General features: G+C 44.1%; 1 protein-coding gene across 1 annotated transcript; it reads left to right on the top strand.

Moving 5' to 3' along the window:
* The first annotated feature begins 2,109 nt into the window (after window positions 1-2,109).
* On the top strand, window positions 2,110-12,476 carry CLNS1A (chloride channel, nucleotide-sensitive, 1A). Its single transcript, XM_009881256.1, has 8 exons — window positions 2,110-2,219; window positions 3,351-3,400; window positions 4,301-4,492; window positions 6,493-6,597; window positions 7,339-7,449; window positions 7,924-8,097; window positions 9,489-9,573; window positions 12,108-12,476. The coding sequence occupies exons 1-7, from the start codon at window positions 2,134-2,136 to the stop codon at window positions 9,554-9,556; spliced, it is 786 nt and encodes a 261-aa protein (XP_009879558.1). The 5' UTR covers window positions 2,110-2,133; the 3' UTR covers window positions 9,557-9,573; window positions 12,108-12,476.
* The last annotated feature ends 1,576 nt before the right edge of the window (window positions 12,477-14,052 follow it).

A 14,052-nucleotide genomic window follows, 5' to 3' on the forward strand; every position in this document is an offset into this window, starting at 1 on the left:
AAAGGCTGAGAGCACTGGGGCTGTTCAGCCTGGAGAAGAGAAGACTGAGAGGGGATCTCATCAATGCTTATCAGTATCTAAAGGGCGGGTGGCAAGAGGATGGGGCCAGACTCTGTTCAGTGGTGCCCAGTGGGAGGACAAGGGGCAACGGGCAAAAACTGGAACACAGGAAATTCCATCTCAACATGAGGAAAAACTTCACTGTGAGGGTGGCAGAGCACTGGCACAGGCTGCCCAGAGAGGTGGTGGAGTCTCCTTCTCTGGAGATATTCAAAACTTGCCTGGATGCTTTCCTGTGCAACTGCTGTAGGTGACCCTGCTTTGGCACAAGGGTTGGAGTAGATGACCTCTAGAGGTCCCTTCCAACCCTGACCATTCTGTGGTTCTGTGATTCAGAAATTTTAATAAAAGACAATCTAAAGGAGTTGTCATGTGATTTCTAGTTAACTACAGAGGTGGTGAGGGGTCTCTATGGCTGGTATGGACAGCGATGTTATGTAACAGGGGATGGACACGAGCACAACTATTGATTAATAACCACTACGTGTGACGAATGGGTGTTTCCATGTATTTCTATCTCTTCCCACCAGCTGCTGCAGTCTGATCTGTATTCATGGATGAATTCACAGATTTTTGTTTCCAGATAAGCACTTGTCTTGGTCTGGCAAACTTGAAGATGGTCGGGAAACTTCCTTTTCCTCATCTCCTATTGCCTCTGATGTTTTTTTTCGAGCTATTCCAGCAGTGCTTAAATATCACTTCATTGTGGAAATTGCTTTGATTTCGACCAAAGTGTTTATTTGTATGAATAATAATTATTTGCATAATTAGAATCCAAAATGGACAGGTGTGGCTGAGGAGCTTCCCAAAACATTTTGGAAAGCTCAGCCTAGAAGAACCACTTTATGTTTTTGTTTCTCCTGCTTTCTTCACATGTTTTCTTTTTCCAGAATGTGCTGCTTTGGCTCCTTACTATCCAAGACCGTAACTAGGCAAGTCCACAGAAGGGAAAGATGGAGACCTAATTCTTTTAATCGGTTCGTGTTTGTGAGAACCTGGGTTTGCACACAGGTAGGTAAATGACTCCTTAAAAGTAAATTCAAACTGATGAAAGGGAAGATGGAAAACCATGACAACAACAACTGCATGGGCTCTTGGGGAGTATGTTGCTATGGCAGGAGCACTTGCCAACCTGAAAAGTCAGGGAGAAGAGAAGTCTGCAGTGGCGCTGCCTCTCTGATGGAGTTATCAGGAAGATCCCCTGACAGCGACATACTTCACTGGTGCAGACTGAATGTTACCATTCATCTATCCACGCTCTACTGGGGTAATCCCCGTTTCTTACTGCAGCAGCATGTGTCACAGGACGAACTTCCTGCAGAAATGGTGTAAATCCAGGGGGAGAAGCGGGGCCGGTGCTCGTGAGGTGACGGCAGCCTTCCCGTCGCTGCAATCCGCTGTCCCAAGGCCACCCCAGCTCCCTGATGGCAGCGCACCAGGTACAGACCATAGTAGCATCAGGGTCCTGATCCCAAGTTCATCAGTGCTGAGGGAAACCAACTGGATATCCTTTAAGCAATTCGGGTCCTCGTGACTTCCCTTTTCTTCTCCACGTGTACTACTGTATCGTGTGTATGTAGCACTGGGTGCTGCCCATCCACCTAAAATTCCCTTTCCAGCATCTAATAATGGTCACTGAGAAGCTGCTGTGGTTTTTCCCTTTGTCACCTGTCCAACAGAGATTTACAGCCCAAAATACGTACGGTGCCCATCAGCTGTCACTGGGCAGTGATCACCTCAGTGCTCCTCTGTGCTTCTCTGTTCCAGATAATGAAAATTTTACTCAAAACCTGCCCGAGACAGATGCTCCTGGCACACAGACTGCACCGTTCTGCAGAGAGGCCGCGACTGACCCTCAGGAACACGGACGTTTTGGGGTGAAACGCCGCCCCTTCCCCTGCGGGTCGACGAGGGCCGCCGGGCTGGCGGGAACGGCTCCAACATGGCGGCGGCGCGGGCACGCGCAACCCGCCCGCACCATCGAGACGTGCCTAGAGCGGCCCTGAAGCGGGAGGAGTTCCGCTTCCGGTGGCCGTCGGGGCGGTTCCGCTTCCGGCGGCCGCGGAGGAGGAGATGGTGGAGGAGGGCGGCGGTGGCGGCGCCATGAGTTTCCTCAAGCGGGTCCCGCCGCCGGCCGAGGGCGGTCGCCATCAGAGATGGTTTACGGATAAATTGTTCTGATTCCTCTCTCCATGGCCTCTGCTTTGAAGCTTATGGAGCTGTCTGGACTCTTTGCATTGCTGGTGGCTGTTAAAGTAGGGTGGCTTATGAGGGGCTTCCCCTGGAGGCTGGTGGGGACCAGGCCTGGGGGGTGTGGGGTGTGTCTTCTCCTCTGAGGGGAGTGTGGGGCCATTCTGAGGGGCTCTATCCCTTGAGGGGACCTGCCCGAAGGAGAGGGGGGATACGACTCGGATAAGGGGGGGCTGTTGTGTGTGGGAGGCCCTCAAAGAGAGCTGTGAGGGGCAAGCTGTGTGTGTGTGTGTGGCCACTATTCCTGCAAAACCTGCTGTAAATGGTGTTTTAAACAACGCAAGAGGGAATAGCGCAGCCAGGGAACCCAGCTGGCACATGGAAATCACACGGCACCTCTCTTTCGTTGACAGGGGAGTGAACAGGGCTGTTGGTTTTCTGTTGTTAATAACAGCAGAAAATGAATAACTCCTGTGGTTCTGTGGCGTCTCTCACATCGCATTAACCACACAGACACACTGTGTTCTTACGAAGTAGAAATAAGTTAGGTTCTTGTGGAAGATGTTGTCTGAACTTTTTATAATGTCCTTTAAATCCTCCCTGCATTGTACAGTTCAAGAAGACACCTTATTGATAAAGGCAATGTAATTTTCTTTAACCGTGGAAAGATACTCTAAACATAATATATTTCCACAGTGGAAGAGTGTTGTTAGGACAAAAATGTCATCTAAACCGTGTGCTGAGGAGTGAATTATCTTTTAAAACCTTTAGACCCTGAAGCGTTTATAAAACAGGTAATACTATTTGAGAGAGTTTTTGCCCCACCTGAACTTGTTAGTGATGTTGCATTCCTCTTGGAGAGGAATCTCTCTGGAATGTCAGGTGCTGTTTTGTTTAGTTGCAGATACAAAGGTTTCTGTTCGTGCAGTATCTGCTGTCAACACGTATCATGTTGAGTTTCCTTGTAACTTGCTTTCAGTAGATTTTTGTGTGAGGCACATACAAGTCTGCCAGCTTCCTCCCAACATGTTTCGAGCACGTCGCAGAGCTTTTATCAGAGTCACTTACTGGTAATGAATAGAAAACGCCAGCGTTTGCAGGAGTGCTGTGCTGTGGGAGAACCGGGTGGACAAAGCGGCTTTGGATCCATGTACTGACTCTGCATCAACAGCTGTAAACACTGGGAAGTGTCCAGTCGAGGCTAGGAAAGAAATTCCTCACTCCCACTTCACTAGCTCTTGTTCTCAGCCAGGTTTCCTGAGGCGAGGAGCCTCCTGTGACCTTTTCAGTGGTTTAACAAAACTTGCAGTGTTAACAAAAACTTGCAAATGCTGAGTTTTGCACGTGGTGGAGGTCTCGCTTTCTGTCTGTCAGTATTTCTGTTCGCTGTCTGACCTCATCAATCACAGACACCCAAAACTAGCTTGGGCTTGATTTCTCGGCTGCTAGAAATATGAAGGAGCTAACAGCCCAGTAGTGACAACCTGTGCTGTGTCTTGCTGTCGTTAGGGATGAGAGTGAAAATGGGGGGAAGCAGAGGTTATAGCGTGTAAGTTGTGAGGGAGGGAAACCATAACCTGGCTTCGTTAGCTCTGCTGATCCCAGAACTGGTTGTTTTTCTACATACAGGCCCATACCCACATCAGATCTATAATCTTCCAGAAATTACAATTACAGTTCCTTTCAGTATTCACTTTATCTTGAAAAACTACAGATTATTTAATAGTTTGAGTTACAAGTCACGCTCTGGAACCTCTGCAGTAAGCCTTGGGATCGTAGATATCTACAGGGAGGAGAAAGTGAAGAGCCAGGGAGGGAAATTCAGGGTTTAGTGTAAATGCGGTAAAGCTGAAATGTTTTTAGGGTGCTCAGCTTCACATTCTTTAAGAAAAGGTTTCTTTTACCTCAGCTGTTAGTTACGCTGTTCGAGCAGGTCCAGGGCTCTGTATTACCGGAGAGTGGGGTAAGCGCCTTGTCTGGAATTGCTCACTTTTGGGGGTTGGTTTGCTTTTCTGCAGGTGAGTCAGGTACCTTTAGATTCCTCTGTTAGTTTATAACTCGTCTCTCTTTTTTTTTATTTTTTTTTTTTTTTCTCTCCTTGTTAGTCGCCTGTCTTGGCTGGAAAACTCTGGAGTTGGCTTCTCCTTGGATTATCCCACCATAAGTTTACACGCCGTCTCCAGGGACCTGAGCGCCTACCCATGGGAGCACTTGTACGTCATGGTGAATGCCAAATTTGAAGGTATGCCTGGAGTGTTGCTTCATGTTCCTGAGCAGCATGATTTCTTCTTCAAAGGGAGTAAAATTTTGTTTTTGAAAATTAAATGTTTCATTCAAGTCATAGCTTGTATTTTCTTTCTCAGTTCTCTGAAGGATAGTTATTTTAGAAGTATAGCTCTGCCCTTGTTTAGAGGCACTTCTATGCTGTTCTGGTCTCAGCATGTGAATACGTACAGCTGGAGCTGCTGAAAATTGGTTCTCTGCTCTCTTACACTCATTTTAAACAATTTAGTTCCTCTGCTCTCTCCCTGTGATTCCAGCTTAAGTATCATTTTTGCTTTATTGAATTTATGTTAATGTTGCTAACCCTCTCCAGGCTTTTCGAATTCCTGCTGTTTCACATTAGCCTGCAAGTGCTCACTCATTTTCTCCCACAGCTTGCTTAAAAAAAATACGACAATAGCTTGTGTTACTGGGCTTAATGGATCTTTGTAGTTTTCGCACGGAGCCAACCTTTTGCCCCGTCTTGCTTTGACCTAGAGAAACGCAGCTTTCTGTTTCATTCTTTGTATGAAGATTTTTTTTATATTTTTAATGTATCAGTGTGTTTCTTCTGGCAGACCTGTTAATATTTTAAGTGTGATAAACTGCCATCTCAATTTAAGAGTAGCAAGTGTTAAATCTTGAGCAGGTCTCCTTTCTCCTTGATACCCACCTAGTTGTTGTAGTTAAAGGTTAAAATGTGGTGTTTAATTTTTCTTTAAATATTCTATACGCTGAAAGTACTGACAAGACTGAGGAGGCAGACGTGTTTTTAACCTATTAATAATTTTTAGTATTTCCTTGTCATGTTACTGATGTTCTCTGAAAGTTTGTCACCACAAATAATATGAGAATGTGTATGTCACCTCTTGGTTCTTCTTCGCTCATTTTCCTTTGTGTTTGCTTTGAAGTAAACTGAGCCTAGTCTGAAGAAAGATGTTGTTTACAGCTTCTAATTCATTCTCGGAAGTGTGTTTGAAAATAGGTATATAAATCCTTAATAGACTGATTTTTATGGGGGTTTTTTTGTGTGGAGTTTGGGTTTTGTTGGGTGGTTTTTTTTGTTTTTTGTTTGTTTTTTAAATATATGAACTCTGGCTACCATAAATCTTCTACAGCAAGCAGAAGGTTTGTTTAGTTTTCAAGTCTGTCCCTGGCCCGGGATTTTAACTGCTGAATAGTGTTAAACCCAAACCTCTCCACTTCTTTGGCTGCAAGAGTCTTCATTTCTTACTTGGGCAGGGTACATTTTGTTCTTCCTCTGAAAGTTTTTGTTGCGCTTTCTGTGTGTGTGTGCCTTATCCTCGCCCCTTTTTTAGCGAAGGCAGTTGGAGGTTGACTTCATTGAAAACAAAGAGCTGGACTCAGCAGTAACAAGCTGTGCCCGCGGGTGTCAGCTGGAAAAGGCTTGGGTAGCTTCCTCGGACACTTCATTCTTGGGGGCAGCTGGCTGGCAGCTTCTTGGCTTCTTCGTATTCTTGGCGGTGCCGATTTTGTTTGTGATAAAAGCCGCTCTCACTGGAACAGCCTTAACTATATTCCTCTTTTTCTGTAGAAAATAATTATGCACTTTTGAGGCTGTCAGTGCAACGTCCCCAGCCACAAAGCGATGAACTACAGCCATCATTGTGCAAGTAGATGATAATGATTGTGAAGTGTGGGGTTTTGGAGCACAGTTGTTTTCAGTGAGGATCAGGTAGATTTCCTGAAGTGCCTGAATACATCATGTGACCATTGCAGACATCTACAGTAGTAAAATTATAAATAGAGAATTTTTGTGTGCGTTCCAACTGTTGTCGAGGTGCTGTGAAAGGGCATTATATATCCGTAATGTGGGTGGGAGTGGGCGTTTGTGCCTCTCACAGGTTGTGTCCAGGTTTCTGATTTGATTACCTGTGTGTTCAAGAAAGAAGAAACAAATGTGACTTTTTTTGACAAAATAAACATGTTTCTCTTAAATCTTTCAATTTCCTAAAGAAGAGGAGACAAAAGAGGCTCCCATGGCTGAAGGGGAGGAGGAAGACAGTGATGACGACGTTGAACCAATTGCAGAATTCAGATTTGTACCTAGCGACAAATCAGCCTGTAAGTGGAGGGGGAAATTGCATTTTAGCTTAAAGTCCTGGCTATCTGTGGAAGACACTGGGGTATAGAGATGTAAATGACATGGTCCTTTAGTGTCCTTCTCTAATTATTTGATTTCTATGTGCTGAAAAGAACAAAGCAAATTGTTCTATCTTGCTTGAAACTGGAATATTTCAAGCAGCCACTTCTCAAGGAAAATTCCAATGCTTTAAAATAGAGACTTTTAAGTATAAATACATGATGTGGATCTTACTTACATACATTTGTAGAGAACGTGTATGGCAAACATCTTTTTGATTACAAATCCAGTGATATTGTGAGTCAGCGACAATTTTATTAGGAACATACTGATGTCCAGATGCTACCACTGGAAAGCAGTCGTACCCCATCTGGTGTGGAGCTTGCAGCTGGATCTAAGTTTTAAGGATTTTATGTATTAGGTGCTGCAAGGAATCCTGCAGTGGATAACTGCAGACTGAATTGTCCAGAGACAAGACTTTTTCAGCAGTGAAATAATGGAAGAGTGTTGTTAAGAGGATAAAGCACCAGGCTGGATCTGGGAAACCTGGTTTGTTTCTTGCATGGCTGCTTGGACGATGTTTTCAAATACGAATTCAGTGGTGGTTCTGGTAAAGGGATAGTCTCAGTCTCTTTGATAACTCAGTCCAGGATTTCTTGCCTGTTGTTGTGGGGTATAGGTGGAGAAACGAGGGAGGTTTGTGTTGATTTGTGTTCCGACAGTGGAAGCCATGTTTTCAGCCATGTGTGAATGCCAAGCCCTGCACCCAGACCCAGACGATGAAGATTCAGACAACGATTATGAAGGAGACGAGTACGATGTGGAGGCCCGCGGTTTGTAACAGTTATTTCTTTTGAAATACCTACCAGCTCCTGGATACCTGGAACGTCTCCAGTGGTATCTGTCATGAGAATGGTTAGGTCTGTTAAGAAGTTCCTTATTGCTCATCTTGCTGAAGCGTTCTTTATGCCACAGGCATAGTGTAAAAACTCAGAAATCTGCAGGAAATCTGAAGTTTAGCTGTCATAAGTCATTGGAATTCAGCAAAAAACACTGCTCTCATTCTCAAAAGCCCCAAGACACATATATCAGCCTTTCTTGTTCCCAGTGGATGTTCACGAGTTCGGTGCCATTGCTGTGGCGCGGTCAATTCACATCACTCTGTATTCTGTACCCGATGTAAGTGGCCTTTTAATCTCCGTCAGTTAATCTGAGCATAATTTACCTGGCTGTTGTCCTGTTCTTCCACCCCTGCTCGATCCAGGCTCCTAAACTCAGGTCTGATAAACATCAACTTGTTTTTGCAGAACTAGAACAAGGTGACATCCCGAGCTTTTACACTTACGAAGAAGGACTGTCGCACTTAACTGCAGAAGGTCAGGCCACTCTGGAGAGGTTAGAAGGCATGTTAGCCCAGTCTGTCAGCAGTCAGTACAACATGGCTGGAGTGAGAACAGAAGACTCGATAAGGGAGTTCGAAGGTAAGAAATGCTTTTCTTTTACTAAAGTATGTGAAAGCAGTGGTTCTCCAGTCTGGCCGGGATTTCCTAGTGTGATTCCCTGGAATAGTGATAGGGTGAAGTTGATTTAGAATTAAAAGAAAATTAAACTTGTCAGTCTACACTGGGATTAGGAAGCAATTTCCACTCTAAACAGTTAATACTATTTTTATAAAATACCCTAAATTGTAAGCTAGTAATTCTCTTTACAGAGGTCAGCATGAATTCAGAATCATTGAAATATACTGGAACATATTTTTAAAAAATCTGCTTTTCTGAAGGATGCTGTCTTTTAATGCTACTGATCGTTCAAACGTATATTTAAGGAGTAAGGTTTCCTTTTGTAGGTAAAACCCCTCAATCTCTCAAATTTTGTCTTTTCTGCATGCTGTTTTCACTGGAGCAATATATTACCTGGGAGAAGAACAGGGAAGTAGTTTAGTACCATTGCTTCTTTTTTTGATATAAATCTTGGTGTTTTAGTATGGCTTGACGTTTTTGAAGGATGAAAAATGGTGTGGCTGTTGTGGATTTCTAGCCATCACTTGTCGAGAATACTCAACAGAATAATAACTAATCTGCTCTGATCCACATGGATGATTTTTTAATCTTTATTTGCTTTGTCAGTTGTTTATGTGTTCTTTGTTCCACGACTTTGAATAAATTTAAATAATGTAAAGATAACCGTAAGTGATACAGTCGTATTCTAGCAGTACCCTTCATTTGATAAAATTTGTCAGGCTTCTGAGCCCCAAAATTTTGAAAATTAAAATAAATTGAACAGCAAGTATGCCACATATCTCAAAGCCATCTTCATCAGTTTTATTCGCCTTCCTGATCTTCTTTGCTACGGTACTGCTTCTTAATTTGCTACAATTATTGATATCTGCGGGGCTGCTGAGTTTCAAAATTCTGTTATTTTTTGACTTTGTAGCAGAGAGTGATTGTTCCTTTTTTTTTATTTTCTTTTTTTCAAATTTATGATTGCTGAGAGTGATTTCGGAACAGGATCCCGCCTCTTTCTGGTAGCATGTAATTAAAGCTTTTAAAAGGAATCATGGCATTTGTTACACTGAAACTTCATTTAAAAAATGAAATAGTTTAAATCCCGCATTTAAGTCTTTTAATAAGATAGGGTGAGGTGAGGCTATAGGAAGCGGTGATGTCTTAAAGTGACCGACTGATAGAGCTGCAACAAAACCAGAAACTTGTGAGCACATCAGGGTTTTCTTCGGCTGCTTTCAGAAATTCAGTGAAGGAGTTTTCTGCTCTGGCCGTCTCTTGTCAACAGAGGGCACTCGCTCTCTTTCGTGTGCTAACATCATCCGCTTGCGAGCCTGAGGCGTTACGCAGCCTTGGCTGTTGTTTTTCAGATGGGATGGAGGTGGACGTGGCACCAGTAGTGGCGGGGCAGTTTGAAGACGCAGAAGTTGATCACTGAGGAGGACGTACGCTGCTGTAAGTTCTTCTGTCTTCCAACACCAATGCTTTTTAGTCCTGCAGAGCATTCCGTCTCTGAAATTTGCATAATGCACGTGATCCCAGACCTCCTGCAGGAGGTATTTTGTGATATTAGGACGATGGTGATTTAAGAAGGACAAGGTAGCTGTAGTTACCGCAAGTACGGAAGGATATTCAATGATCTGCCCAAAATTGCCTGTCGGCGTAAACCATCATGCTGCATGGATGCACCTGTCTGGAAGACGGGTCAGCTGTTTGGTAAATTACGAATTGTCCGATCTCAAAGGCTCTTAGATGCTGATATATGAATGCTGGAGCCATTGCTGGGAAGTTACTGTCCTTAGTATCCATTATTTCGCCCTCAGTGTGCAAGATTTCCCAGGCCTTTCAAGGGGGCAGAACACTTCACAGCGCCGCAAGTCCACCTCTTCCTTCACTGTAAACGGAGCAGGAACAGTTGCCGGTAAAGTTACTGAGCAATCTGGATGGGATTGTTGTCAGAAGTGCACAACTTGGAGACAACACCCTGCTGAGGTGGTTGTGCCAGTGTGCCCTCTTCCCTACCATCACCCGTACTGCTTTTTTCCTGTTAGTGGCATTACAAGATGTGCCAGCGTTTCCTCGCTGGCGTTGGGTGGGAGAGGAAGAGCAGCTTCTTCTGGGACTGTGTTTGCGGTGATGCACAGCCCCAGCGGGGTGGTCATTCCACCTCTGCTTCAGCAGTGCCCATTAGTGCCCAGTTTGCACGTGTTGCTCAAGCGATGGTGCCTTGTCCCTGTTCTTCTGCCTCTCTCGGAAGTGAGACTGTGAGCGCAGAACTATCCCACTTGAAATGCTGGAGAAAACAGTTGGGGGGCAGACAGCCAAAAGCTCAGGGGAGGAAAAAGGAAAGGGGCAAGGGAGGAAAGGGCCACAAATAAGATGAAAAAAAAAATAAAAAAAATCAATGGAAATGGGTAAGAAGTAGTTGGTTAGGGATTACAGCGTCACTGAGAAAGATGCTACAGCCTCTGAGAAAGGCTGTTGTGGAGGGGTGATGCGCATCTGCTCTCCTCCTGTTGCTTACTCTTCTTTGTTTCAGAATTTCTGAAATTCTGTTTTTCTGAGTTTTCTGATCTCAACCACTGGGCCTGAATTAGTATTTATTGTTTGGTGTAAGAGCTTAAACTTTCCTTCAGTTGCTTTTCCTACCCTGGGAAAGACTTTGCAGTACAGGGTGGAGTTCTTCCCAAAAAAGTAAAGATACCGGTTGCTCCACCACTGGACGGTTATCGTATTTGATAAAAGGCACATTTTAAAATTAGGGAAAACTCTCCAGGTGTAGATGAGGTGCCTCTTAGTGAATGGAAAGCTTGGTCCTGATGACTTCATCTCCAAGATGATTTTGGTCCATGGTTTATAAAAAAAAATGTAAAAAAATAAAATCGTGCTGTTGAAAATTCAAATTTGAACGCTCGTTGTCGTGGTTTAGACTTGAGCAGGATTAAGGAGAGTTAGTGGCTGGTAGCAGATCTCTGAGGAGCCTGAAAGTGCTGGTAGAATACACCCTGTAAGACGTAGTCTTGGTCAGTGGAATTCTTCCTGCTGCTTAGTCTGTGCGTTCCACGGTGCAGCAGGTGGCTGTGGGAGATGAACGCTGCAAGAGGTGACTGGACAGGGAGCCCTCCTGTCCTTCTGCTGAGGGGCTGATCCCTGTCGGGGCAGATCAAGTGATCCGCAAGTGCAGCGTCAGGTGTGGCTGCAGGTCGCAGTTTGGGAGCTGTGGGTGTGATGGGCCTTTTTAAAGTAACCACCAGCCTGAGTGTGCTGATGTAATTTAAGTAAGTTCAAAAACCCGGGATCTACGGCAGCAATAAACAACTGAAGGCGCGAAGTGACAAGAACAGCTCTTGCAGGTCTGTGCTAATCACCCTCCTAACAAGCTTGGTTTGGTTCTACACTCTGAAAATAGGGGCAGAGAGGGAGCACGCTGTGATCTTCTGGGTACTCTGTGGAACAGCTCAGCCCTTTTAACCTTCTGAACTGCAAAAAATGATCTACAGGAACATCTTGTTGGTGATCCTTTAGAGAGCAACGCGCTGCCCGGCCTCTAAAGCGATGCCCTTGTGGGACGCTCATGTTGCATGTTACTGCTCGTTACCTAAATGAGATGTGACAGTTGCTTGCTGAAGCTCCTGGAAGACTTGCTGATAGTTGATGTGGGACATTTCCACTAGTCTTGTAATAAGCGGCGTTTTTGTCTGTCGCATCACGAGGTTGCGTAATTGTTCCGAAGCAACCGGCGTGTCTGCGCGTGGCGGCGTGACAGGGTCTTCCAGGGCACAGGCGTACAACTGCGGATTGTGAGCACATGCTGTCCTTAGCTGACCTGAGTTTAGAGCTGCTGTCAAAGGCAAAGATGCTCAGCCCTTCTTAAAATTAGTGGGTTTGCAGTGAAGTGCTGTCCTCCGGGACTGTGAACTATTCTGTAAAGATTAATAAGCTTTTATTTTCATGCAAATTATGTAAACTTGGTGTCTTGTATCTTTCAGATTCCTCTTGTGGCACTTCCAGAATAAGCTGTAAAACTGAAGGCATTGCTGTGACTATCAGGAGTTAACCTTTCTTTTAATGACCTAAGCTTAGACATCTAGGTCCATAGATGCTTTTATCGACGTTTAAAACAGGGTTTGACATTTGTGACCACTATGGGGTTATTTAAAAACAAAACAAACAAAAAACAATAAAACCTCTTGCATCTAACACTTGAATGGGGCTAATCAGGGGGTCATTTCAAAGAAGCCTTTGTAGGAATTCTAGGACTTCAGAAATAAAGCTGTAAGTAGAACAGGATTTTAGATTGTCCTAGAATTTTCCATATTTTTGTACCTATTCATTGCGTCAGTGGAGTAGAACGGCAATAGAAATGTTACAAAACTCGACTAAAAGGAAATAGGGTTGGCCAAGGATTAAAAGCAAAGCTAAATGTAACGCCCCTCAAGTTAACTGGCTTTCGCAGCTCAGTGCTGTCCTTTTCATTTCACCGACAGCAGAGTTTGGGTGGTAGAGGAGATGGAATACAGTCTGTGGAGTCCTGAAAAAGAGAACTGTTTTGTGTCTTTGTATTAAATGTTAACAAGATTGTTAAATAAACTAAGATTTTTTTTGTATCTCACAACCAACTCTGTGTTGCAGTTCTCAGTCCTTTACTTCAGCAAGCGGCTGGCAACTCTGAGCTGAGTTTTAGCACTCTTCTATAACAAAAAAGAAAAGTCCAGTGAAGCCATTTTCATCATTTACCTACACGTGAGAATAAAAGGGCAGAACATTTGCAGAGTGCGCTGTAAGACAGAATTAGTCTGACACATCCCAAAGGTGGGAACCTGGCTTTACATTGCCAAGAGCTTAGTCCTGCTGGAGCTTTTACCCTTTCACCTCTCTGCGTGGTAGTGCTTTTGCCCTGGGGCAACGTTAGCAAATTCAGGTGTCGTCGTCCCCCCCCCCAGTATTCAAATGAAAGTCTAAACTTTTTCCATTTTCATTTGAAGTTGACTTGTAAAATTTTTTCAATATTATGTTGGTTTATGAACAGTTTTCTTTACGAGCCCTGAACTCTTGGAATCCTATTGAGTGGTCCTGCCTTGCTTAGCACGTTGGGTTTCAAAGTATGTGGAAATTATAACCACTCTGTTGAATATTCATTAGGAACGCCTGTCAAATTACTGGTGATTTAATAGTGTTGTGAACTATTGATGTTGCGGATAAATTAGGTATTTAGCATGTTACACAACAAGATATTCTACTTTCTAGCCCCTTTATATACATATGTATATATATTTATGTAAATGTATGCATGTTTTCGTTAGGGATACGGAGTGCCAAAGGAGGGTATGGTGTGATGCTTTAACTTTTTGCACTGGGATTTGGAGAATCTGCATGGGGGAGATTTTTGGGACAGCTAAAACTCTACCAGCACCATAGTTTAGGAGAGAAGGCTCATGCGGTTCTCAGTCACCATTCGTCATTAAAACAGACTGGGTTTTTTTAGTTTGGGGTTTTTTTTAGTTTGTTTTTTTTTGTTGTTGTTGTAAATCTAGTTGTTGGAGTGTGGTCTTTCTGTTGTTTTTCATATTAAACTGCAGACTGCCCGTTACCCATCCTGGCACATGGGCACAGTTAACCCAGAGGGCAGCTGGACCGCACTCGGCTCCCCTCAGTGCTCTCGCACTCCGTCCCGGCAGCAGGAAGCTCCAGAAGGAGAACTGGTTTTGTCCTGCTGCCAAGCTCCCGGTGCAGGCATCTTACGGTGCTTCCAGTCCCATCAGTGGAGCAAGATTAACGTGGTGAGGTGGAAACAAAGCCGGCTGAGCCCTGAAGGTAGCACTGAGAAGTGTGGACTGACAAGTTTTATTTTCATTAACGCTTTGTATTTAAGCTGTGTTCTGGGAACATTTCATAAACATTCATTACTTTGAATGTAAAATACTAATTTTTGGC

This window comes from Charadrius vociferus, unplaced genomic scaffold (assembly GCF_000708025.1).
Source record: "Charadrius vociferus isolate BGI_N301 unplaced genomic scaffold, ASM70802v2 scaffold1, whole genome shotgun sequence".
Lineage (NCBI taxonomy): Eukaryota > Metazoa > Chordata > Aves > Charadriiformes > Charadriidae > Charadrius > Charadrius vociferus.

What these genes read in the sequence shown, in the direction of transcription:
- CLNS1A (XM_009881256.1), top strand. Translation starts at nt 2,134, where the DNA reads ATGGTGGAGGAGGGCGGCGGTGGCGGCGCCATGAGTTTCCTCAAGCGG. An exon ending in GTACGATGTGGAGGCCCGCG is followed by an intron (nt 7,450 to 7,923) that starts GTTTGTAACAGT and finishes TTGTTTTTGCAG; the next exon opens with AACTAGAACAAGGTGACATC. An exon ending in CTCGATAAGGGAGTTCGAAG is followed by an intron (nt 8,098 to 9,488) that starts GTAAGAAATGCT and finishes GTTGTTTTTCAG; the next exon opens with ATGGGATGGAGGTGGACGTG.